Below are 27525 nucleotides of genomic sequence, written 5' to 3' on the forward strand. Positions count from 1 at the left end.
AACGAGGTGATATGGGTTCATAGAAGAATGTTTAGCTCCATACAAGCAGCTGTAGTATTAAATGCTTTCTGTCTCTGAGAATGCTCTATTAAGTGAAAGACTTGTTTGAGCTCTAAAAGCAACGAAGCATGGTTTCCTACTTACAAATTCACACTTTTGGGCATGAAATGAAATGATAATAAGATGAATCAAGTATACCCTTACTATTATTTTCAAAGAGGCCATGCAACATATTCCTCCCGAGGAAACTGATTCTCATCAGTATTCTCAAAGTCAAAGTCACCTAGCTTGTGCCAGAAATCCCTTACAACCAGACAATGCCTATTCAGAATCAGAAACTGAGAGAGAGTCGTATTTATTGCCACATATGCTCACACATGCAAGCACTTTGTCTTGGTGATTGCTGCTATAAACATAAACATAAGAAATAAGAACAATGTAAAATGTACAAAATATACACACAATGTGTAAAAGTCTGGATTTAACTAAATAAGGAACTGTTTTGAATAGAAAAGGAACTGTACTGATGAACCCCACTCTTTTTTTATATGTGATTTTACAACAAGAAATAGTATTTTATCAACCTCTTTTAAGAAGTGGAGGTCATGTGATATGTCATATGTCAGTCTGGAGATTCTCTCTGCCTTCCCTCTTAGACTGCAACTTGTGTATTGATTGGTTGAAGGGATAGTAGGTCTGTCCAGTCACCTGCCAGGTAAAATTTTTTGAAAGTGCCTGTCCGTTTCTAAAAAAAAAAAATAGTTCTGTGTAACAAGTCATCTAGACTTCAGGTTAACAGATCACGTATACATTTAAAAATGCATTTTCTAAAGGTTTATAATGAGCGAAGGAGAATATGATATGAGAGGAATTTCAATATTAAAAGAAAATACATTAGTTGAGCAAACACTGAAAAAATGCTGCACTGGCATTAGTATGGCAGGTACTTGATTGTGTATGTGTGTTTACTTTGCTTGATGTCAACCTTTCGTGAAGACAGTGAGATGTAGCATCTCGATATGATGCCCTTGTACACTTTCCACAGTGATTTAATAACAGATTGCTGCTCATAGGTATGCATCATCTCCCTCCCTGTCTTTCTGCGTGTGACTTTAAAGACAGACGCCATATTTGTGATATTTCTTTAAGTGTCATGTCTTCCAGACCTTAAATCAAGGACGCCTGTGCTGCAGTGGTCAACAGGCAATGATAAATCAACTTCAGCCACCATCTCTAATTTTAATCTCTTTTAAAAATATATATATAAAAAATTATTTCGCGTGACTTCACCTAGCAACACCACAGCATGCACATTGCAAACAAGCACATGTTGTGACGTGCTATTTGGTTGACAATTTGCATCATAATGATCAGGTGGATAGACACGGTATGACTCATGGGCTTCTGACAGGTGCAATAAATTAACCTTTTTGATGACTTATCCCATGGGAGGCTGCTTCAAAGGTCATGTAGTCATTTAATGCTTCATGAAGAATGTGAATCTGACTGATCCTGGAGGCTCTGTGTGTGTTGAAGCTGCCCAACACTTCAATGATCACAACACTTCCTGTTCACAATGTAGGCACATCTTTGCCCCTAAAACCCAGTGCCTCCCACCTCCTTAGAACGGTTGTGGATGTGTGTAATCTCCTAAGAAGATTTGGGCTTGAGTTAAAAGAGTTGCTTTACTTCCACCAAGGACAGCGGTGCTACAGGTTGTGAGACACAAATCCTGTTCAAGAACAAACTGGCCTGAAGCAAAAAGTCACTTTTCTGCAATGTAACCTATCCAGCTCTCAGAAGTAGCCAGTAATAATCCCAGCTTCAACACAACCACCATCTAATGTCCGTCAGTGATTTAGTGTGTCTTTATATTTCATTTGTCTTTTTTGACAGGAACATTGGCAGCCATTTATTGATTAACAGGAGTGTGGATGCCTGCATTGGGACAGACAGTCACGTGACCTCATTAGAGCACGTCCAGGCGCGGCTCTCCCTGTCCTACAACCGAAGGGGCAACCTGGCTATCCACCTCATTAGTCCTGCCGGCACACGCTCCACACTGCTCCACCCAAGGTACAAAAATGACCACTACACAAAGACAATTTCAAGTTAGTAAACTCAAACTATCCAACACTCCTGCTGTTTGTTTCACTGCAGGCCTCATGATTACTCATCAGAGGGTTTTAATGACTGGGCTTTTATGACCACGCACTCCTGGGACGAGAACCCCACCGGGACATGGACACTGGAGATAGAGAACGTGGCTGGTGCCAGTGACTATGGTAAAGAAGCTTTGTTCTCAGATAGATGTGAATGTATGGGACCAGGTACTCGCATATTTGATGAGAAGTTTCGGTGTTTGTGTCTAGAAATCAGTGCTGTTCAGGTTCATCTTATTCAATATCAATTCACCTGCCCTTATTTTTCTGATTAATATTTAAAAGAATGCCTATCACAGCTTCTAGGAGTCAGAGGAATACGTTCATTTGCATCTGAACAGCAGTCTTTAACTTTAAAATATACAATTTAGAATTGCACATAACAACAGCAACAACAAAAAAAAATGTTCCGCTTTTTCCCACCAGGTCACCAGGAAGGAATTAAATGACCTGACTTAGATGTTTTAATCTGTCGAGGCTACAGTTCATTTTAAGGGTTAACGGTTCCATGCCAGGAGATTAGAGATAAAGTGGCTGCTGTATCCAAAGCGCCTTCGCTCTCTTTATAAATGTCCAGTCTGTATAGCTCTGCAGCACTCAGGTTTCTTATTACTTCACACTTTTATGTTCTCCCGCGGATCATCCACCAATAAACATTTTTATCTGGACATAGCAGGTTCGCCCACAAAATGATATTCAGCTGAGAACACTGCCGAACACGGATCTAGATCAATGTCTCGCACCTCCCTCCTAAGGAGTGATTTACTAAAGGGAGGCCTCCCACTAGGCCTCACAGTTTTATAACTCTTGTTAGACACAGTGTGAAACCATGCCTTTAAATTTGCAGCCTCTATCAAGGAGTAATTTTCAATCAGTTTATGCAGGAAATCCAAGAGTCTACAATCAGAAGAGGATACATTTATAAAATCCACCCTAAGGAGTGTCAAAAGCCTTGCTGCTTTTGACAGGCCTACTTTTTTTCACAGTTAATTCAAGGTTTTTATCTCCATCTTTCCACCCAGGCACTCTGACACAGTTCGTCCTGGTGCTGTATGGCACCAGCTCAGCATCTTCTAGCTCCTCTGACAAGCCTCAGCCTGGCAACGGCAGCTGCAAGACCTTAGACCTGAGGCAGATATGCATCGGTAAGACCAGTATCTCTTGTCTCTGCTTTGCTCCTCACAGGAAGTTACAGTCACAGCTGTGTCATGATAAGAAGTGACACGTAAAGTAGCGGTCTGTGTGAACACAATGAAAGAAAATACCATGTGCGCAGCTGCTTCCCGGTTTGTGCAGATTCATTTTAAAGTCGCGCAATTATCTTGCAAACCTTATGTCATTATGTGACAATGTTAAATAAAGATCTAAGTTCTGATGATCAAGCTAAACTTCACCCCAGGTCTCTTTTTTTATCCTCTCATTTAAATTTAATGGTGTTCTTGCTACTGCCTTCTGCCAAATCCAAATACTGATATAAGCAAGTTCTAAAGATACCACTAAGCACCAGGCAGTGTGAAGTCCACCTACATGTCTGAAACAGTGACAGTCTGACCCCTACAGGCTGTCAGAAGTACTCACATGCTGATAAACGACTATGAACTGAACGTAGTTATCAAGTATTATGTTATCATATCAGATGTCATCGCGGTCTCATATAATATACCACAGAAGACACTCTAACTTGGGGCTTACCGATGTGGTTTTCTCTGTTTTTGAGCAAGTTGAGAAGATGCTGCAGTAAATTAGTTTTTCCTCCTGCTGTTGGCTCTCCTGTTTTCAGCTCTGTTACCTCCAGCACCCACAGTCTGTTAATTGTCATTACAGGCAATGGTCTGCATCTGGACCTGCTGCATGTGGAAAAGTGTCTGTTGGTTTAAAGATGCTGCACTCAGCATATAAATTGCAAAGCTTTTCGTCATCATTTTTTTTTTTTTTAGTGAGCAGAAGAAGATCTAACAAAAGTGAAAAAGATGATGCAAAATTTCCCTTAAACCTTTTTCCAAAATAGCGACATGTCTGACACAATATGTTAGATGTGCTCTCTGAGCCTTGACTGTCTGGGCAGGAATCCCAGTTCTCTGTTTTTTGGGCTGTCTGACTCATATGAAGAGGTAAAAGCTGCTTATTTCTGTTTCTTTGTGTTTCCAGAGTGCAATGCCGGCTACTACCTCTTTCAGCAGGGCTGTGTGAAAGAATGTCCTGCAGGCTTCTCAGTGGGCTCCCAGCCTCTCAATTACACAGTGGGAAACTCTATCCTACCAGCTTCCGTCCCAGTCTGCCTGCCCTGCCCACCGCCCTGCCTGACCTGCAGCAGCCTCAGCACTCAGTCCTGTCTGTCCTGCCCACCTCACAGTTCCCTCGACTCCATCTCTGGCACCTGTGTGCACCTCAACCAGTACATGCGTGAGTCTCCTAGCAGCTTCATGGCGGGCCAGAACCCGAAATCGCAGCAGCTGCTGCTCAACTCCAAGCTGCCGATTACCATCGCCGTGCTCAGCTGCATAGCCATCATCGCCACATTTGCTGGCATCTTCCTGCTGCTGCAGCTGCGCTCAGGCGCACTCATCAAGCTGCCCTCTCTGGAGGCTGGTGGTGGCTTCGCGGGCAGCTTCAGCCTTGGGGGAAGTAGGGTGGTGTCGTACCGTGGCATCCCAACAGTGTGGGGGGATGAAGGGGTAAACACAGACTCCGAAAACGAAGATTTTGACGTCCAAAATGAGAGGACTGTCTTTATCAAAACACAAAGTGCTCTTTAATGCCTCCCCCACATCCCTCCTTGTCCCCTGCTTTTAAAATCCTCTCACCCCCGTTTGTCTCACCATTCAGGGCTGTGGACACTGTCCCCTCACAGTCTTTTACTTCTCATTCATTTTCCTTCTTTTCCTATCTTCTCGGATTCTCATCTGAGTCCTGTTTTGGGGTCTGGTCTTCCACTGCTGTGGGAGACCCGATGAGAAGCTGCTGTGTCTCAAAGCACGGGATGGCCCGAGCTTTGCTCTGTTCACACTTGGGTGCATTTCTATTAAACTGGCTCTCTCCCTCCTTTTGCCCTCAATCACTAACAGTGTCTGTCTGTGCGGAGTCCATTTTCCCCTCCAGCTCCTTTTTGTTACAGTAAACAAATGATTATTATTTGCTTTCTTCCTCTTTTTTTCCTTTCCATTAGTCTCAGTGCAGTAGCCAGACGAGATTGTTGAATAGTGCGTGTGTGTGTGCGTGCTCATGTCTGAATGAATGTGTCTGTGTGAATGTGAGCATGCAAATCTGATGACCATTGAACATTGTTGTGCCCGTTATAGAAAATCAAAAGTGGGTCCTGTCAGATTTAGGATTTTAACAACATCAAGTAACAAGTTACAACAAAACAAATTACATATGAGTCATGGAATCTGATTTGGAAACATTTGTTTAGTAACATTAAAGTCTAAAATCTGATCAGAAAGCCATCCCTGATCTGTAGTGATTCACACTCTTAATGTGCATTTAAGAAATGCACAACTCAGAAGCGTAATAATTGTTAAGGAGACTTTATAAATACATGTCACCAGTCAGAGAAAACATCTCTACTGTCTTTCTTTTTACGCTGAGTTTTAGAAGTATTTGCTTGAAACAGAATCCTTCTTTGATGCCGTCGCTTTTTAAAACCAGTTTAGTTATTCTTTTGTACACACGGTGTGGAAAGATCTCTTCATGTTCTGGATCACTCAGCTAGCAAAGCTCCCACCAGTCTTCTGGGATTCAGGCTCAACTGAACTTAGTCTGGTTTTGATTACTATAAATTCTCCTGCGCTCATGATCTCCCAACCATTACATGGAAGGGTTTCAAACACCGATCAAAAATCGCATGCTCCTTGATCAAGCCGTGGGCACAATCCTTCCAGGGATGTGTAATTTTTGCACCCAAAGTACCCACATCCTGAGGCTGAGAGAGAAGCAGTGGAGGGAGGTGCTGATGGGACCCAGAACAATGTGTGAATATTGAGCACAAGAGCTTCTCAAAGCAGCTGAGGTACCTGATTGATTTATTCACAGTAACAATGACTCGAGGCTCTCCTTTCGTCAGAGCACATCAGCACTACAGACACACGCTTCATATCTTATTAACGGAAAGTTAGACCGTGTGTGTGTGTGCGCGCACAGGTTGAGAACTGTTTATGTGCCCTCTGATGTGAAGGTTTCCTTTCCCTCCTTCATCTCTGCTCCCTTCTTCAAATCTTGAATATTGTTTAAAAGTCCTGCTCTGTGACTCCACATCTCATCGGTGTCTCTGCCCTTCAGTTTTCATTTAATCAGAATTTCAGATTATCTCTTCAGCGTACTTGCCAATTAATTATATCCTGAATGATACCGCAGCAAACTATTTATTCTGAGAGATTTTAATCATACCTTTCGGGAAGATTGTTTTAAAGTGATTTTGCTCCCAGGCTGGTTATCATCTGAAATGTGTGTCTCATTATTTAATCCAGCATAGCCATTTTGATTCCACTGATCTCTTTTCCTACTACGTCCAAATCATTATTTTTTTCATTTCCAGTACAAAAACAGTGGAGCTTGCTGAGAGAGGTTGTCATGGTGATGACATGCTTAGAAAACTGCAGCTGCATCTTTTTATCTACCTCTCACATCATTCAGCGAGGTTTCATACGCCGTTAGAGGAGCTGTTAAATGATTATAGAGGTCGAATTATATGTAGGTTAGATTTGAAAACTGTTCTTGGGAAAGATTCAGGAGAATAGGCATGTTTGTCAAATTTATGTTTTATAAGAGAAACAAGCAATTGCAATTCTGAAACTGTAAAGCTGCTGCGTAAATTCTCTTCCCCTAGATTTCCTATCTCTACTTAAATTTCTTGCCTTTAGAATCAGCATTCATGTGTTGTCACACTTGGGCTTTAAAACCTGTGACTGAAGTAGAATGGGTAAAAGATTTGTTCACAGATCTTCTTGGCCAGCATTTACGTGCTAAATCCACCTAAAATTGTTAGAGGCGTTTGTTTTCTTTGTCTCTTCCCAGGCGGCTCCTCTTGGAATTAGGACCCTTTTTTCTGAAGTTTCTGTTGCTGACAATCAAACAGTTTCCTTGTTTTGCAGGGCAGGAAGATGCAGAAGCACGCCAACAAATAGATTTAAATGTTTAATTTGACTGCTGCCTTCACAGAAGAGTCATAACTTTGCTGTTGATTATGATTTAAACACATTCAGAAACAAAAGAAAAGGCTAATATAAAAGGTAAAACTGCAAAGAATAACATCAAACTAGTACCTGCCAAAAATCCTCATTGAATGGATAGAGAAAGATTTGTATGTATGCTCTCACACACACACACCGCATAGAGCCAGGGAGCTTAATTCATCTCAGATGGTTGGTGCAGGTGTAGCACATTTGGCTTACTGCGGCACTTTCTGGATTGGAAACCAACCCGAGAATGTGGATTGGGATAAAATGGCGTCAAAAGGAACAAAGCTAATGTGATGAGTGTGTGCTGCGTGGCTTTGTGTGGTGTACATTAGTGCTTGAAGCCATTTAGGCTTTGATTAGTTTCCAACTAAGAAGGGTGTGTTAATTCAAAAATGTAATATCTCCAGCCCCACACTTCAGCCACAAAATCTTATTGACTTCCCAGCTTGCTGTGTAAACGGCAGATAATGAGCTAATGCAGCAACAGAACTGCTTCCATAAACTATTTTCTTAAACTCTAGAGCTTGCTTTGTTTGAAGAGCTGTAATTTGGGGCTTTGACCAATTTCTTGCAATTACTTGGGACTAATTGATTCTCGGTCTTGTCATCATTATGCACTGTGCATTTTCCTTTAGAAAAGATTAATATTGCTTCCACAAAGAAAGTTTCTCAGCATTTTGTTGTGTTCAGAAAGATTTCTGTTGATTTCTGTTGCCCCACCGCTACACACACACACACACACACACACACACACACACACACACACACACACACACACACACTCACAAAATGGTTTCATCGTCTTAGCTTGATGTTGTATTCACTACAGCTTGAAATCTTGGAACATTTTGAACTGATGAACTCAGAACTGATGTGCATTCAAGCATTCAACTTTTAAGAAAATCATGAATGCAGGCAGCATGAAGCACCTTGTGTTTCCAAAGCACGGGAGCCGCTGAAGACCATTAGCAGCCAGCTCATTCCTTTCACTGCAAGAATGTAATCAAAGCTACACACTAAGAAAGAAGAGGTTCTCTAATTGTGCCAGAAAGCAACTCATAATTATGAGTCGACCACTTTAGTGGCAGTAAAGTGTGAAGCCTTTTCATGTGGGAAACAAATGTTTGCGTTGCAAACTGTCTCCTGATTATAAAATAAAGACTCGCTCATGGGCACATTGGAGGCTTGTCTTTTATATCGCTGGTTTATTTCACGTGGAGCTCGATGTTGCTCCACTCCTGCTTTAGTCTGAAGTGGTCAATATGAAGTTGAACGGAGTGAATAGGAGCAATATCTTTGGCATAACCAAAGACAATCATGTCAATGCTGTCTGTGTAGTGTTAAGACGTGTTGCTTTCAGGTTGTCACAGTCCATCGACCCCTTCACTTGTGTTCAAAGTGTTTTTCTGACATCTCTGCCTTTTTGAAGATCTGCAGCGACACCCTGTATGTTTAGCAGCTGCGGAGGGAGGAGGTAGAATGTATCCCATCGCCATTAACTTAAGGGCTGAATCCGATCTGCGTGCGTCCGTGTGTGCACATGCTTGTTAAAGTAGAAATGAAACACTCTGATGATGGAGGGGCGGTTTGTGGAGCAGCCTCAGCCGACTCTGTTGACCTCCTCCCACCTCTTCATGAGGTTCCTGATCTGTGGCTGCACACAGTACCTTACAGATTTGTGACCTATGATTAATGTACAAGAATGACTATCTTACATGGGACATAACTCTAAAATAAGGCCTATTTTTGTACTATATGAATGGTGCAGTGTAATTTTCTTGTAATTTAAAGATTTTTTGTTTTTGCTCTTATTTTCTCCTTTTTATTTAATTGATGTCAATTATAGATTCTACTAAAAATAAAGATCTATGCAAATTTCAATGTGTTTTTATTCCTTCAATGCATTTTGATAAATAATGTGATGCTAGTGGTGGTTGATGTAAAGGGGGGGAAAGAAAAAAGGACAGGTTCTGCATTAATGATGTGATTAACTATCCTCAGCAAATGTAAAAGTCCTGGTCCTGTAGAAACTGAGACATTATTACATTACTCCATCAATGTTTAAGCCGACTACTGTACTGTAGGACACAGAATAAATCTGAGGGGTCATGAGATGATGATTAGAAGAGAAAAAAAAATCCTAACATCTCACATATGAATCTGGTTTTATTTTTGGAGTAGTTTTTTTTTTTGTAAATACTTGGTAATTTGATCAGGGCTTCGAGCTATTTTTTAAAACTAAAACCATTTGAAAAGTTTGGAGTGAAAATGTTTTTTTATTGTCATGTTAGAGGTATCTGTGGCGTCCCTTTAGTCCAAGCCGACAAAATCTCAACAACTACTTTCTTTTTATTTGTTTCTGCTCCACTACGTATTAGAGGGATTTACATTCTCTCCATTTGCCACATTGAGAGCACAAATAATTAATTATGTCAGAGATTTAATTTAAAACAATTTTTATAAAATATTCTCATTACACAATTAGCTAATGAAATCAAAAACGACATGAATGCTGCCAGTTCTGTATGCATGTTGCAAATGTTGTTTTTAATGCAGATAAAAAATGAAAAAGTAGGGCCAGCACCATGGTGCAGTGGTTAGGACTGCTGCCTTATGACAAGAAGGTTCTGGGGCCTTTGTGTGGCTGCGTGCGAATGGTTGTTTGACTTCCTGTGTTGGCCCTGTGATAGACTGGTGACGTGTTCAGGATGTAGTCTTGTTGAGTGTCAGTTTAGGTTGGCAGTCACAGATATGTCATCAATGAATAAATACAATTTAAGCATTTCAAACTTAAAAGTAAATAAAGGTTTTATTTTTCACAGACAGGTTGAGGAGGTCGTTTGTCCCTCAGGCCATAAGACAACGCCTCCCTGTGAGGAAACAACTGGACTGTGGTCATTGCTGCCAATACTATATATTTTTTTGCACAGCATTACATATTCATTTTGTTATATAACTTAAATATCTGTTTCTATGCGAAGAAACTACTGGACACTGAATTTCCCACGGGATAAATAAAGTATCTATATAATCTAATCTAATCTAATCTAATTTTCCGAGTAAGGAGTTAGTCTCTATTGTGGTGGCACACATCATGAATCATCAGCATGAAAATGAGCATTACAGTAAATAATTGGGAAATAAATATAATTTATGTAGAGTGTAATGTTTGTATGCTAATGTATTTAAATAAATCTTTATTCAGAAAGCAGAGCAGCAAACGATTATCCATGCATTTCCACATACGTTGCATATTCAGTGTCCGTAGCTGCTGTGATGGAAAACAAATAAGGCTGAAAAAATGCTAGAAAATGAAATAAGATGATACCATTACGCATTATGGTCAAACAATGGGCAGCTCAGTAAGGTTTCAGTGTCAGTATTTCCTTTCAGTTCAGATTTGATTTCCAGTACCAATTCTGAAGCCCCTGTGCGTGCCCCTTAGACTGTCCAAACACTGTCACAGTCCAAATCGCAATTAAGTTAAATAAACACACTTTCCATTCCTGCAACTGAGCTGTTAGTCCACCTGAAGTGACATCCTGACATCAAACAACAAGAACAACATCATTATCAGCCACTGCGTGTGGTTTTATCTAAACATAAAAGCTGATATTTCCTCTGCGGCCTGATCAACCAGTCTCACTAGTTTCTCACAACTGCATTTGACGATGTCATGTATGGCCGATATAAAACATTTACATGTTTAGGGGAAGGAGGACTGTGGTGAAAAGAAAACACAAACCTCTGTGTTTTATGCAACAAGACAACTGTAGTTGCACTGTGGTTGTGACGCAGTCAGCAACAGAAGCAAGGTTTTCACACACTAGCCCCTGCACAAAGTTTCATCAGATCACTGTGAGAAGGTTTTGTGGCCACACAGTGACAATAGGCCGTGCATTTATAGTATCGAGCACACAAGCAAAATATAGAAAGTAATTTGCAAGTCTTATAAAAGTCCTGAGTTCAATATACAAAGAAAGCATCAGCACAAACTCTTGGCAGCTCATTTAAACCCTATACTCTCTTACCATGAAGCATTTTCACTTACATCCTGTTGTCACAGTTAGGTCCTTTGTGGTTATGGTGGATGCAGAAACCCAATTCATGCCTTTGTTTCATCCAGACCTGACTAATAGGTCGTATTGTTTTCTATGTGCAGAGATCTGTGTCAGGACAGACTTTAATGAGAGTCTGATGATGATGTTCCCAGAGTTAACAAGAAGTCACCTTTAAATCCAAACGTAAAAGTCCCGTTTCCTTTAACTTTCAGCGGGTTGCTTATTCTTTCATTTCTTTGGAGTTGAACTTGCCATCCTCTGTCTTAATTAATCCGTTAAACCTCATACTTACTGTAAAGCCTGTAGCATCCCCACAGTGCCAGCATCTCTAACTCTTTTTATTTGCTGTTTCTCAAACACAGGCGCATTCAAGCTGTGTGATTTCTCGTTTTATCCTCCCTGTCCTCTGTTTTCCCTTTGACTTTGCTGGACCATCGTGGGAGCTCTCTCTTTCCCCGCCGGCTATCAGAGCCTCATTCCTGTTGTTTTGGCTCTAATTCTTCTGTCTCACCCTCTCATTTTTCTCTCTCTCCTTCTGGTGTGCATATGTTTCTTTCTCCCCTTGTGTGGGTGTGTGTGTTTCCTTTCTCTCATATGTGTGAATGATGCCTTTACGTTTCGCTTGCGTGTGTGTGTTCGTGGAGCGCAGTGGTTGTCACACTTGGAGGAATAGAGCCTCTTCAAGGGGAGCGTGGATGGCAAAGGAAACAATATATAGAAACGCTAACTGAATGAGTATGATTTGTAGAGGGAAAAAATGTCTGAGTTAACTGACGTTGTCACGCTGATCCTCATTTCATAGAAATTAAACTGGATCCTTTTTTTGTTAGTTGCTTCCCTATCACCACTGATTTATCGTGCGATCGGTTTCAACTTTTCGTTTTGACTTCTGAAGTGAGGTATGCCGGAAAAAGCTGGTGTACTCTGACCCCATTCAAGGTCTTTGTTGTGGAGAGGAGTTTATATTCTTGGTGGCTTGTGGACATCCTCCAGTATCACGTTCTTATACGGGTTTACAATCTGTCTATAACACTGACCTTGCTGTAATGTTTCCCCAAACATCATCTAATGTGCATTGGTCTGTCCTGGAATACAGATCTCTCTTTCTCTTTTTTTTTTTTTTTTTGTGGCTTACAAATGGTACATTTTTCCATTCTAATAGATCCGTCTGGCTCTGACCGCTCTGACTTCTTTCTTTAAAGCACGAAGGTTGGCTAACAAGACAAAATATCTCTCTCTACTTTCAAAAAACAAATGAGTTCAGTAGTTGTATATATCAAGAGGGTTGCCAACCGTCCCTTGAAAAACAGAATCGTTCCGTATTTAGAAAGTACACGTCCCATCTCATTGGACGAGGTACTGTTGTTTGCGAAGAAGATACCGGAAGACAACAAAGCAACAACTTACTCACACTTTCTGTTTGAACTTTTCTTATTGCACTTTTACAAGAGGAATGCTCTGCTTTCTATTGTTTTATATTTATACAGTTTTAAGTTAAGCCGGACAGGTTTCTGTTAATTTTGTTATTTTGTATTAAAAATAAATTGTTGAATAATAATTTGTTTTGCACGTGTTCATATCACTCAAAAATATGAATCTAATTCAATTCAGGTTCGAGTCAAATAGTTCAAAAATCGTTTCACACACACAAAAAAAAAGCTAAAAAGAAATTCACCACTCCGGGAAGGGTGAAGGCAATCGGCTCGGCTGGCCCTGCCAATGAGGTGTCCCTTATTTATTTTTCAGGTAGTTGGCAACCCTTTGTGCATATGTTGTTCTGCATTTACAAAACAGAACACACTGACTCTTTCAGTATGTTGTTGTAATTTCTTTATTTGTTACCGTGATTACTTTTATTCTCTGGCCCCTTAGTATGCCTCAGTTTCATGAGCTGGCCCCAATTCCCAATTAATTGAATAGCCCTGTAATAGATCAAATTACAGGTGGTTAGCACTGATGCCTCACAGCAAGACTGTCCCAGGTTTGAATCCATGGGCTGACTGGGCCTTTCAGTGTGGAGTTTGCATCTTCTCCCTGTGTCTGCGTGGGTTCTCTCAGACATACTCCGACATCCTCCCACCGTCCAAAGGCATGCTAGTTAGGTTAATTGGTGATTCTAAATTGGCTGTAGGTGTGAATGTGAATGTGAATGGTTGTCTGTCTCTCTGTGTTAGCCCTGCGACAGACTGGCGACCTGTCCAGGGTGTACCCCACCTCTCACCCGATGACAGCTGGGATAGGCTCCAGCAGACCCCACGACCCTTAACAGGAATAAGCGGGTACAGAAGATGAATGAATGAATGAATAGATTAAATTTACTTGATTCATAGTAAGCTGTGGAAATCATATTTTAAATGACATGTTTTCTGTATGAAATTGCATCGGTTTCAGTTTCAACAGCTGTAATGATAAAAGTTTTGAAGTAATAAGTGCAACATACATGGTTCTGACATAATCTATTAAGTATAAAAAGAAAATACAAAAACTATGAGTATCTAAAAAATCAGTGGTTATAAAGTAACTTGCAGATAAAACACACGTCTCCAGCTCAGTGCTCTCAGGCCAATCATGTAATTTTATTTAAATTTTTATACATTTACACCCGTGGTATATTTTGGTTATGATACCTTGATACAATCATTTAGAATAATATAGTTATTATTTCTCTTAGGTTGCTCATAAATTGAAAGCAAAATTGCAATTACAAGTGTAACCACATTCAAAGAGGCATGAGGAAGTGCAGCCTCGCACGAGCCTCTGTACATTTTTTTTTGCTCACAGGGAAGTGAAACCTCTCTATGGCCACAGAGAAATAAATACTCTTGGTCATTAGCAGCTGCTTCGCCCTTGACATTCAGTTTCTTTCGTACTCATGAGGACGCAGACTTGCTGTAGGATTTACTGCTGACAGCAAATCACCGGCAGAAAGGGAGTAATTATCCAGAGATGGGTTTTGGGGAGGACCTGAGGTGTCCACAGGCGCATGCAGCAGTCATGCGGCTGCTGGACTCAGAGCTTCACCTGATGGAGGTCATGAAGAAGTGGATGGGTCAGCGAGCTAAGAGCGATCGGGAGTTTGCAGTGCAGCTGCACAACATGACTGCACTGGTGGAGAAGCTCGACAGACCTCAGCCCAGCGGAGGACTAGACTACATCAGTCAGCTCAACAAGGTGAGGGCAGAACACTCTGCAGCTGAATCACCAAACAGACACCGCTGACGACTGCAGTAGAGGAGAGCCGCTGCACAATGCATTCATTCACTGTGTTTATTTAAATGTTAAGTTAAGTCAAGTTAATTATCAGCATCAGTCTTTTCCACATAAAGGATTCATTTGGGTGGAACACTGAATTTATTATGACCGCCAAAAACGTGCTTTTATCAGCATTTCCCCTAAAAAGAGGCAAACTGGAATATAGTATCTGAGAGACGGATTAAGACTGGATACAAATACTTCCTTATCTTGTGAATCCAACACTGCTGGGCTGTCAGCAAACATTTACTGCTCTAAAAACCACGCACCACAAAAGGCTTTTCATTGGATCAGTAACTGACTTAAATCGTTTTTGTTTTTTTTCATAGTTCCTATGTTTGTTAGGGGGTTAGGGTTAGGGTTAGGGTTAAGGTGTTAGGGGGGAAAAGTTTGATACTTTTCATCATGTCTGATCAGCACATCTATGTGGACTGTGTAACATTTCAAGGACATATAACCAGTATAATGACAGCCATTACGATGCTGCTGTGCTAAGATGCAACTGTGTTTATGACAACCTCTGAATCCTACATGTGCTCTGCCCATTGTAGTGACAATAGTGAATTAAACTGGTGGATAATAAGAGCTTTTAGAGAAGCTTTAAACTAAGAAACAGAAAATATATGTGTGTGCTCTCTTGTGATTCCCATTGATTCGTTTTCTGTTGTTTGCATGACCTGCCTGCCTGACCTCTGCCTCGGTCGGTCAGTCATGGGGAGTGCTGGTCTCACAAACGGAGTCTCTCAGCCAGGTGATGAAAAAGCACTCGGAGGATCTGCTGGACGGACCCATTAGTAAACTGACGCTGCTCATCAGAGACAAACAGCAGCTCCGCAAAACCTATTCGGAGCAGTGGAACCTGCTGAGGCAGGAGCTCAACAAGGTAGGTCACTAACACGTGCACACACACCTCAGTGACTTACATTCATTTCCTGGACACTTACTCTGACACTAATGTTCAGTTAGTCTGTCTGAACGTCTTTGTACAGTCAAACTTTTGACTGTGACATAACCATCTACTTCTAAAACTAAGTTAATATCTCTGTCCATAAGTCAGTGCAGCACTCAGTACACATGAATAAAATGCTCATCTATAGACATAGACTTGGTGCACAGAGGACTGACTAAATATGTATTGCGTTATAAGACCAGATTTTTTTATTTGGTTGTACTGTAGTTCTTGTTTATAGCAACACTTGCTACCTTTATATTCTTCAGACTACAGTCTCATTTGAAGTGAACGTGAAATTATTTAAATTACTCTTAAAGTAGAACATAAACGTGATCATAGTGGTAGAGTATTTATTTATATGGACATAAAAATAGTATGTCATCTTACTCCAGTGGCAGCTTCATAAATAGATGGCAGTCAAATGAAATGAGGTTCGATAGACTGGAAAGAGTGTGTGCAAATGCATTCTGATGCTCTCTCGAAACTGGCGTCCGCTCCACTCGGCTTTTATTACCCAATTAAATCAGGCAAATGATGTGCTTTTCACCGATCCATATTGATTTGCAGTTTGAGCGTCTGTCTAGAAGTTAGTTTTCATCTGAATTTACTTTGCTGTGCGGCTGAAGCCCAGAGAGTTTGTATGCCCTGCTGTGTGATTGTAGATGCCTATCATGACATAACTGAAACAATTACAATGTTAGAGATGCTATCAGAATGGTGAATATAGACTAGCCACCAGCAGCATAATAAAGGTCATTTCCTCTGTGCCTCTCATGTTTCATGTTCCTCTGCAGTGAACAGGATTGTTGTCTACTTCCTGTGTTGTATCGTGTTCACACTTATCATAGCAGCTTTGAACCACACAAGTAGCTTCTCCGATCACACTCATGTTTATATCGCGTTTCCATGCGTGTGCTGCATTTTTTTTAACACAAACAAAAAGTTGTTTCTTTTCAGTTTTTGTAGTAGTTGAGTAGTTGTTTCTAGGATAAATCTAGTCGCCATTAAAGTCCTTAAATGTTGATTCTAATACACCTGGGTCTGAGTGCTGAGTTTATACAGCTGATTACCAAATTGTTCATTTAAAAATTAACTCAGCAAATTTCTCCCAGCACTCTGAAATAAGTTGCAGTGTTCCCCAAGTATCAATTTTAGGGCCACTACTTTTTAATCTATCCATGGTATGACTCTCCATGGCTACCCTCGACATTCAACTTCATGACGCTGTATCCACTGACTGACACAGGACAGATGCATGCTCTCGTCATAGAAATAAGCTTGCGGATGTCACAAAAGTTCTGACAGCTCAACCTGAGGCAGAGGAAGCAAATGGCAATAAAAATCATTCATTCATTCATTCATCTTCTGTAAGTGCTTGTCCTGTGACGGGTTGTGGGGGCAATAAAACGGAATCCTCTAAAACCTACGATGAGCCAGCCAGCAAGATCCTTTTTGGTATCATTTATGATTCTGAATCTCTAAATGAAAGCTATTGTGTGACCATGTCTTTCTCTGAGTAAGACGGTCTATATATGTTTTAATATCCAGCATCTTTAAAACACTGCAACACTCATGCTATTTCCACAAAAGTTTTAAATCAGTTACGACTAATTCAGAACTCCGCTGCCTGTTTGCTAACTACGACCAAAAGAAGAGCAAACATTACTCCTACTTTAAAGCCCTTACACTGGTTGCCTGACAGTTTCCTTAATTGTCTTTAAAGTACTTACTTAAAGGTCTTGTTCTAGCTCTTGCCAGACAATCTATGAGCCAGGACGGACCTTTATGTCGCTTCCTTCTTTTAGCTGTTGCAAAGTGCAGAACAAAAGCTTTTGGTGAGGGAGCTTTTGGTTTTCATGGTCTGTTGGAAAAGCATAAAAAGGATGAGGATCTGAGAACAGCTGAAACTGCCGACAGCTTTAATGCAAACTTGAAAGCTATATTTTTAGCCTGGCTTTTTATTCGAATGACTTACGGCTATTAAACATTTATTTATATAATATTATTATTATTATTATTCATATTGCTTCAGGTGACCCAAACAGAGCTGGAGAAGCTGAAATCCAGCTACAAGCAGGCAGTAAGAGATGCAGCCCAGGCCAAGAGGAAGTACCAGGAGACCAATAAAGGTGGGGATTCCTGGTATTACTTCTCTGAGCAGAATCGCTTTCACACTGATGGCACCGTCGCATTTTTGTTTCGTCCTTTGTAACTGTGGTGTGTGTATTTTTCAACATTACCTAATGAGTTGATTCTTTCCCACATGTATGTGTGTGTGCAGACAAAGAGCGTGACAAAGCCAAAGAGCGTTACATTAAGGCTGCACTGAAACTCCATGAGCTCCATAATGAATACGTCCTTTCTGTGCGGGCTGCTCAAGCTTACCATCAGCACCACTACAGCCAGATCCAGCCTGCCCTGCTCAGCGCACTGCAGACTCTGCAGCAGGAGATGGTGCTCATACTGTAAGACCGCACAAGCACATACTACACAGTGTGCATGAGGAAGCTTATGTAACATTTACATTTCCTATAAGCCAACATATATTGTTTCAATGCCACACAATAATTACTAGAACTCTAATAAAAATAAAAAATGCACAATTCACCCTGACCTGAGCTGATGCACAACCATTGTTTTACATTTCTTTCCAGCAACTTGTGTTGATAACCTTTAGCCATGCAATGGAGAGTAGAAACGGCCCTTCCCTTGTTTGTTCATTCAAGAATAAAAGCGATGAACGTTAGATGTTAGGGTGTGTTTGAAGGCAGAGTTTGCAAAATAGCTCCGTCATTATGACCAAAACAACAAAAATAGAAAGGGAACTCTGAAAGAGAGTTAAAGCTGCACCATGGGCTGCATTCTTTCTTTGCATTGCTGATATGGTGCAAGGAAGCCTACAACTAACTAGACTCGGAATGTCTGCATATACTTTGGAAAAAAATGATACAGTGTATCTGAAATCTGACGTCAACTGTTGTCATGTATCTGACCCAGAAAGGAGATCCTGCAGGAGTATTTTGACATCTCCACTCTCCTCCAAAATGAAGTGGTGCGGATACACAGAGAGATGTCGTCCGCCGTGGCATCCATCGATCCCGACACAGAGTATGAGAGCTTCATCCAGCAGAACAGGTAGACAGAGGCATACGTTTCCCTTCAACAACATGGCAATCATGATACCTCCTCCCGCAGATCAGTGATACTGTGGTCCGTGTGTCTGCGATTATAGGTCTGTTGGGGAGATTCCCACTTGTGCAGACTTTGACTGTAGCCTGCTTGAGGACTATGAGCAGCTAACTCCCAGGGAGATTGAACTGAACGACCTCACGCTTGAGACAATTCAGCACAAGTGAGAACAAACTGCACAATCTCGTTCAGATGACAAAAGCCCATTTTCCTCTGTTGATGTGTCAACTACTTCCTCCATCTCCAACTACCCCATTTACTGTCTATTTCCCCCATTTCCCCATGCTTTGTATCAACTGCTTCCTCTCCACACATTATTTCTCAGTCTTCTTCCCACAGACTCACTGCGATAGAGGAGGAGTTGCTGGACCTGGCTCGGACTCTGGGCTCTCAGCAGACTTCAGTTGAACAGCTGGAGCTGGAGCTGGAGGAAGAGCAGGAAGGCGTTAGAAAGGGTCAGAGGTGAGACAACCGTAAACACCAGCGATTCTGTTATGTTGCGGAAGGGTCAAAATAAAAACCTGTGGTAGCTGTGAATACAAATTATTGAAGTTTGCCTTTGTAGGCAGTCCTTCCCTTCGGCCAAGTTTAGTGGGCTGTTGGTTGTGCAATGACTAATAATCAGCGTGGTCTCGGGGGAAAGTAGGTTCCTTATAAATTACAATAAAGCAATATGGTCAGAGTTATGGTGCTCAATCCTCTCATTTGTCTTGGTTGATGAGGCTGTCTGAAGGTGTTAGAGGTTCACAGTCCCATGGGATTGATCAAGTCATTAAAAAGCTCCTGAAGGACGAGTGGAAACGATGTGTTTATTTGCAAAAAGTAGATTTTTATTGAGAGCACCTGGGGAGCACATATGGTAGTGTCAGTGGGGGTGAGTAGAGGTTATGTTGCCCTTTAGTCTCTACTTTGAAGAAACATTTTGTAAATCAACCGTGAAAAGCTGCAGGAAGTTGACCTAGTCTCGCCTCTGGTCTGTGTACCTGAGGAGAACTCACACTGAGCACTTGTGTGGTTGCTCCTCGTCAACACTTTGAGGTCTTTTTAAAATGAAGAAAGTTTATATGAAGCATAATGCTTTGCGCAATCTCAACAGACCCGATCTCAAATGTATTCAGTTAACAAACAGAACACGCAAATCCTCTGAAATAAGAAACTAAAATTAGAAAATGGTTTTGCACTCTTGCCTTTGAAACAAAATAAAATACTATTTTATTTATAAAACAACCCAACTTCTCCCAAGACGTTTTGCAGAAGCAGAGCCTGAAGCTCCCAGATCAAACACACGCAGCAAAAATGGCAGAGACAAACCCGCTTTTAACAGAAAGAAACCTTTAGGAAGGGTCCAGTGAGAGGACCCATCTTCTTAATCCCAGGTAGAGAGACAGAAAAAAGAGGGAGAAGACCCATACATACAAACAAATAACATAAGATGATACTAGGTGACACATATTACCTTACAGATTGATAATGGATTATAAGAATAATACAGCCAACATTTAAAGTATTAATTGTAGAAAAACGTAGTGGGTGTAGGATGTGTTCGGAAAGTTAATGTTATAAGAATAAAGCAGACGAGAGCAGCAGAAAGCTATGTCAGTGTCAGTGTGTGATTGTACTGTATGAGGTGTCATAAGCACATTGGAGTATTATGCATTAGAAATAGGTAACTTTAACCAATGAACACTGGGCAAGTTAGTGGGACCAAGACCACAGATGACGAGCATACAGCTCCAAAGAAATGAGATTCCAGGCCACAGTCACTCATAGAGAGGTGAGGGAGGAGGGTTAATGACATGCTACGAACACATGGATGGTGAGAAAGAGGAGAGCAGAGGATCAATGCTCAGCACATCATGACTTCAATACCAGGATTTCTGGTCAGTTGATTACAGCTGTCATCAAATAAACTCAGAGTAACTGACTCAGAGAGGGACAAGGTACTGCACACAGAGGGAGGGTGGAGTGGTTGATAACAGCCTCCTAGCAGGTTAATCTAGCCATGCTCTTCTTCTGAACTTTGTTCATTATACACACAGACCTCAACAATCAATATGCTCAGCTAATTTTTTTTTTGAGGCTCTGTTTAGCCTCTCCTGCAGGGCTCTTGGGTTATTTGAGGTTTATGGGTCTTTCTTGCGCACTGTTCCTGACGAAAGCTGACTAAGCTGTCGCTAGAGCAGCCCTCTTATTGACCACATTAATCAATGCGAAGCACCTGCCCAAACAGGCATTTCATTGATGTTTGTGTGCTTTTGTGTTGTTTGTTTGTGTCACTTGTGTTGTTTTATTGGCTTGTGCACCATTTTGCATTACACTAAAAGACATATAATTTATTGTCCCCGCTGCAACTGCTGCTCTCTGCTCTGTCCAGGGTCTACCAGTTCAGCAAGAGACACGCGATGGAGGAGTGTCGGCAGCAGGTCGCTCTGTCACAGGGCATGAGAGCAAAGCTGGAGGTTCAGAGGCTTCTGTTGAAGGAGAAACTAGACCAGCTGGGCTCCAGAGAACCTCCCTCAGCACTGAAGCTGGACACAGACACGGTTTCACTTTCATCCAGCAATGTGCGTTCTCCCTGCCCCGGGCTTTCCTTCCTTTCTTCCTTTCCAGATCTAATTTATTCATTCTGTCTGTCGGCAAGGGGTAAAAATAGGATATATGTTACATGTAAACTCTGAAAACAAGTCATGATATCTGGTTTAAACTCGCAGAGAGATTTTTTTGTGAAATTTTGTGATTTAGACATGCTCATGTTTACTCCTTTGTAAACTTCTGGAACTTTGTGATGAATATTAACCCATAAACAGAGCCCTTGGTAACAGGATCTACCAATTAAATGAAGCTATAATAGTATTTGTAAATGTTGCTTTTTAAAGTATGTTTGCACTACACACTGTTGCAATACTTGCACAACGTACTTTCTCTGTTTATTTATTCACATACTTTTATATGTTCAATCCTCCTTCTGACTGCATATTGCTGTGGCTCTTTTTCCTTCAGGACCACAGTCAAGCTCCAGCCAAACACCTCGTGGACGGGATCATAAACAATCTTAGCGGCCTGTTCAAACCCAAATCTGAGGTAGGTTACAACAATGATTGAGAGCCAGTGGATATACTAAAGTATGGTACCACGTTTTCTATTTTAAAACGAAGGGCGCTTCCTCCTTCCCACCTCGCTCTTGTGCCTTCATGTTTTTTACTTGAACTGCAGGCGCCTGTTTTGGGAAACTCAAACCTCAAACCATACAACAAACAATAAATCATGTTCTGGAGAAAGTGGCAGAGTTTCAAAGTATATCCTCTGCACGGCTGAGCTCACTCGGGCACGTGATTTTTCTTTGTAGTCTCATGCTCCTGACGGCACCTTGGGACTTATTGAGGCCAGCTTTTGTCGGTCGAGTTGCTACTTTGGAAATTCTGCCTGACCTAAAACGGAGTTTACTTCTCAGGCGGCCAGTTTGCATTTAATTGCTTAATCATTGCTGACAGACAGTAGCATACATGGAGTGAACTGTGACCCAGCTTCACATTAAGTCTCAAGCAAAACAAGTCAAAATCTTTTGCTATTTTTGTGTGAACTACTTCTCCTTCTCTAACTCCCCCCGTGCTTCTCTGGAGGCATGAAGGGTGGTGTGGACTTTAAAGTTTTACAGGTTCCTCTTTGATGTGCATCTACACCATCTTTGCAGAATCACCCGCAAATCCACCCTCCATCACTTCGCATTGTTTCATTATTCATGTCAGCTTTAAAGAGGCTGCTTTTCTATCTTCCTGCCTCCAGGTGCCTTCAGCCCTCACGACGGTGCAGGAGGTGGATCGTCCACTGGGGCAGCAGGAATGGTACCACGGAGCCATTCCCAGACTGGAGGTCCAGCAGCTGCTGAAGAATGATGGAGACTTCTTGGTTAGGAAGAGTCAAGAGAAACAGGGCTATGTGCTGTCCGTGCAGTGGGATAGATCGTGCAAGCATTTCCTCATTCAGAACACGGATGTAAGTAAATCTACTTCACAGATCAGAGCAGTAAAGGCGCAATTTGAAAGATGTTTCACATTCTTACATCATTTACTTCCCTATGAATGTGTTTTCTGTGTTTCTGAATGCATATGCAAGTCAACTTTTTACTGTTTATATAAGCAATAAAATAATATGTGTTTTTTTCTTTCTTCTCTGATGTTATGTCTGTAAACTGGGACAGTTCAGACTTTATTTCTTTGCAGTAGGACACATTTTTCCTCTCATGACATGAAGTTTTTCTTCTTCCTCCGTGTTTGCACATCATTTCATCTCTGTCAATGCTTTTCCATGTGTGTCAGTAGAATCTGTACCGTCTGGATGGAGAAAGCTTCGCCAGTATCCCACTGCTGATCCAGCATCTGCTGTCCTCACGGCAACACGTCACCAAGAGGTCCGACATTGTGCTGAAGAAACCAGTAGTTAAGGTAATACTGACACACACTCTCACACACACAGAGTGAGATAACCATCTCAACTTAGTATCTCACCCTTAACCTTTACTCTTAAACCAAGTATTAATAAAAACAAGATGTCCTGACAACATTAGCAACATTCGAAAAACTGGCCCCCACAGCGCAATAAAGACAAGACCGCACACACACAGATACACTGACTCTTATCTCTAATGACCTTTCCCTCATAGTGTTGCAAGTTCAAACTAACGTGTGTGTGTATCTCTTCCTTTTTAACCCCGTTAGGACAAGTGGGTCCTGGAACACGATGATATCATCTTGGGACACCTCATTGGACGGGTGAGTAAACTTGACAGCAGAACAGAAAAGTGTAAAAAAAAACAAACAAAAAAAAAAACACCTGAAATATTTTTATTTCACTGCTTTTTATGACAACTATTAGCAGAGTTAGCAAGTGTGTCCATTTTATTTGTCTGCCTCATGTTTGCATAAAATTTAGTTGGGTGTTTGCTCAAGGGGAAAGAACGCTCTGCTTAACAACACGAGCAACACTCTGGTGAGCTTCTGGTCAGTTTAAATAGGTTTACATCTGTCAAGTCTGTCCTAACGTAATAGTCGGATGTTGATGATGTTATTCGTCGTAATGGTCCTTCTCTTCGTCTATTCTGGTTGCAAGAGAAAATGATGAGGTACAAAAGTTACAGTTATTTAAAAAGGTTTATTCTGGCCTCTACGCTGAGGCTATGTGCTTAGCCAAGCGGATATCAATCATTTTAGCTGAAACCACCTACTGTGGAGAATAGCAACATGGTGTGAAGATGATGATGATGAGGAGGAGGAGGAGGAAATTTCATACTAACTTCATCTTAACCCAGGAAATTGTTTCTGTAGTTGTTGTCCATCACTTAGTGTACCTTGATTTAAAGAGGACATTTCTACAGCATCTTTTAAATGTCCTTGTGAATATTTTATTAAAATTGGACTGAAATAATGTGAACTTTTCAGTTGAGTTTAACCGATTATTATTTTTATTACAACATTGACCATCTTGTGACAATCCAATATTCTGCTGGAAACTTTTGGACCTAGCATTCATGTGGATGTTACTTAGACACGTAGCACCCACCTAGACCAGACCAGGCACCCCCACCCCATAGCAATGACACTCCAGCAGGATGCAGCCTGACACAGACACACACACAGAAACGGCCCCCACTAACAACATTCTGTTGCCAGACCCCAGAGGACACCCTCAGAAGGCCCACGTTCATTCTCCGATGAGTCACAACTGTTTAGGAGGCACAAGGGAGACCTACACAATATTAGGATGGTGGTCATAATGTTATGCCTGTTTGGTGTATGTACTCTGTTTAATTCTCATCATGTTGGTGGTGCCACACAGGGTAACTTTGGAGAGGTGTACAATGGTCGTTTACGCTCTGATAACACCCCTGTAGCTGTGAAATCTTGTAAAGAGAATCTGGCCCCAGAGCACAAGAGTAAGTTCCTGATGGAAGCCAGGTTAGTAGACACACACACACACACACACACACACCCGCACACACACCTATACGTTTGTATGGCTAGACATAATGTATTCCCTAGCCCCTTATCCTGACTCAGTAACCTAACTGTAGAACCAAGTCTTAATATAAATATACTGTGTATATATACTGTATATATATATATATATATATACTCTTCTGTAGCTCCTCTCCTCTGCTCTCCAGGATCCTGAAGCAGTACGACCATCCCAACATTGTGAAGCTGATCGGGGTGTGCACACAGAAACAGCCCATCTATATCGTCATGGAGCTTGTTCAAGGTAAATATGATCCTGTTTTATGATGGCATACTCAACTTCACCAGAGATTTATTGCGGCAGTAACAGCTGTTCTGCCATCATCCCTTTCTCTCTATGTACATATGCATGTGTGTGTGTGTTCCAAGGTGGCGATTTTCTCTCCTTCTTGCGCCACGAGGGTCACAGTCTGAGCCCTAAGACGCTGATCAAAATGACAGAAAATGTAGCATCTGGCATGGAGTACCTGGAGAGCAAAAAGTGTATCCACAGGTTGGTCAGATGATCAGTTTGTATATGTATACTGTGTGTAACAATTCTCCAAACAATGTGAAATTTAAACTTAAAAGATAGACTAGTCATAATTCCAGTGAAAAGTATTAGCTAAATTAATTTACAAGCCTTTAAGGCTTTAAGGATGAAATGTGCAAACTCTTGAAACACACTCTTCTGGCTGAACTACAAATTCTCATGTACTTCTGCAGTGATCAAATCAACTGTACATTTATAAAAGTAAAATATAACAAATCAGAGTAGACAGCAATATCAACAAAATAACCAAAGTTGTAAATGTTTAAACAGACTGCTGAAATTACAAAAGCTCCTTTTCAAATATTAATGAACATGTCATTCCACAGTTTTGATAGATTTGGTAGATTGAAAGCTGCAGTACTTGATGACCTTCAGCAGCCGTCAGTATATGAGAGCTAATCATATTTAAGATGGAGCTGAACCATTCAGAGCTTTATAAGCTCTTTTATGTCAGTAATAGGATTTTTAAATCAGCTATTCAATAAACAGGGACCAAAGGTGGAATGGTGAAATTAGCGTGTAGAGATCTTTTTGAATAAAACCTCAAAGGATTATGGATCTATGAGCAGGAGCTCGTTATAAAGATCAAATGTGGGATTTTGTAAGTAGACTGCAAAAAATCTAGTGTTATGAAGATGAAAATTCAGCCTCAATCACACTACATGGAGGATCCGTGTAGTGTTTCGTGGGGCTCTGCGAATTGGAAGCTTTGTAAGGAGCATGAGTGATGGGTGTTGGAAGCTCTAGAGGAGAGCGCAAGGTTGTGACATCCGGCTCATTGAAGGGGGAACTGTGTGATTTGCTCAGCGGGGACAGATCAGAGCAGGCTGCTGGTAGCTGCTCAGTCTGTAACGCTGCATGTCAAATTGCTCTAACACGCCACGCCAGAGACATGACAAGAACGCGTGTTCTTTCACTCCCTTCAGTGCCTTCTGTTCTATCACTGTTTCGTGTCTCCTTTGCATACATTTTTCATCAGCCTCTTTACATATCACTCTAAAACCTTTCTTTCATCTTTCTTGTCGTCTTTAAGGGACCTTGCAGCCAGAAACTGTCTGGTTGCGGCACACAATGTGGTGAAGATCAGTGACTTTGGGATGTCCCGTCAGCAAGACGATGGTGTCTACTCTGCTGAAGGCGGCCTCAGACAGATTCCCGTCAAATGGACAGCACCTGAAGCTCTGAACTTTGGTAGACCTCTGTTGCCTTTGTCCTGCAGTCACAAGCAGAAACATCTCTCCTGTTTTGCTCTGCCAGTAGTCAATTAAAAACAGACAAAGAAGTGAATCCCTGACTTTGCCAATGCTGCCCTCTGCTGTTGTTTCCAGGTCGGTATACTACAGAGAGTGACGTCTGGAGCTTTGGTGTCTTACTGTGGGAGACTTTCTCCTTGGGAATGACGCCCTACACGAGCATGACCAACCAGCAGACACGAGACGAGGTGGAGAAAGGTAAAGAGTTCACAGTGTTTGTGTTCCGGTTCCACTGAGGAACAGCCTCCCCTGTACTTGACACTGTTGTTTGAATACGTATCTGAAAGTGTGTGGGACTTTCTGTTTCAGGATACCGCATGCCTGCTCCACACGGCTGCCCTGTGGAAATCTCCAAAATTATGAACAGTTGCTGGCAGTATGAGGCCAAAAACAGGCCGTCCTTTAAGAAACTTCGGACTGAGCTCAGCACCATATACAACAAAATTGCATAATACAAGCATGGGAACTGGACATGTACATATTTTGGGAAGATTGCAGGCTTGGAGTTGTTAATAAGTTGTTTTTTTCCCTTCTGAAATTATGCTGAAAAGGCAAATAAAAATAGCCGTTAATATATGAGAAGTGAATATTAATTTTTAGACTTCTTTTGTTGTGGAAATGAATGCAGTGTTTTGTACGACTAAGCCAGTTAATGGCAGCACTTCTTTGCTCCTTACAACACTTATGTAACACGTCTCCTTTTATAGGTGAGACCAGGTTGTCAACACTTCATTTTCTACACTTTTTTTTTTTCTCCAGTGCTGTACTCCTGCCGAGTATTCACAGAGTTTCTTTCACAGGCTATTAAAACTCTGTGAACTTTTGTTTTGGTCACCATGATCTTGTTTTCTTCCTCTGTTTTAATCTCTTAAGCTTGAGGCTATGTTTTGACATCTTCACCTGAACATTCCTAAATTAGGCCAACAAAGCCCTGCA

General features: G+C 41.3%; 2 protein-coding genes across 3 annotated transcripts in view; both read left to right on the forward strand.

Moving 5' to 3' along the window:
• Positions 1-9220, forward strand: part of furina (furin (paired basic amino acid cleaving enzyme) a) — a 74728-nt gene extending 65508 nt beyond the window's left edge. For both annotated transcript variants that reach the window (XM_084541182.1, XM_084541183.1), the window contains exons 13-16: positions 1897-2076; positions 2161-2285; positions 3185-3307; positions 4311-9220. In XM_084541182.1, coding sequence (XP_084397308.1) covers positions 1897-2076; positions 2161-2285; positions 3185-3307; positions 4311-4918 — 1036 coding nt within the window. In that variant the 3' untranslated portion in view covers positions 4919-9220. The remainder of the gene's footprint in view (positions 1-1896; positions 2077-2160; positions 2286-3184; positions 3308-4310) is intronic.
• Positions 9221-14092: 4872 nt separating this feature from the next.
• On the forward strand, positions 14093-27413 carry fes (FES proto-oncogene, tyrosine kinase). Its single transcript, XM_084541991.1, has 18 exons — positions 14093-14571; positions 15362-15535; positions 17637-17733; positions 17886-18069; positions 18602-18739; positions 18837-18956; positions 19133-19255; positions 21168-21357; positions 21794-21874; positions 22577-22786; positions 23113-23235; positions 23509-23562; positions 24626-24744; positions 24954-25048; positions 25174-25297; positions 26370-26527; positions 26665-26787; positions 26899-27413. Exons 1-18 carry the CDS (start codon positions 14347-14349, stop codon positions 27039-27041), a joined length of 2481 nt encoding a protein of 826 aa, XP_084398117.1. The 5' UTR covers positions 14093-14346; the 3' UTR covers positions 27042-27413.
• Positions 27414-27525: the final 112 nt, after the last annotated feature.

Source organism: Chelon labrosus (assembly GCF_963514085.1).
Source record: "Chelon labrosus genome assembly, chromosome: 3".
In the NCBI taxonomy this organism is placed as follows: Eukaryota; Metazoa; Chordata; class Actinopteri; order Mugiliformes; family Mugilidae; genus Chelon; species Chelon labrosus.

What these genes read in the sequence shown, in the direction of transcription:
- fes (XM_084541991.1), top strand. Translation starts at nt 14,347, where the DNA reads ATGGGTTTTGGGGAGGACCTGAGGTGTCCACAGGCGCATGCAGCAGTC. An exon ending in GTACCAGGAGACCAATAAAG is followed by an intron (nt 17,734 to 17,885) that starts GTGGGGATTCCT and finishes GTGTGTGTGCAG; the next exon opens with ACAAAGAGCGTGACAAAGCC. An exon ending in TTTCACTTTCATCCAGCAAT is followed by an intron (nt 21,358 to 21,793) that starts GTGCGTTCTCCC and finishes TTTTTCCTTCAG; the next exon opens with GACCACAGTCAAGCTCCAGC.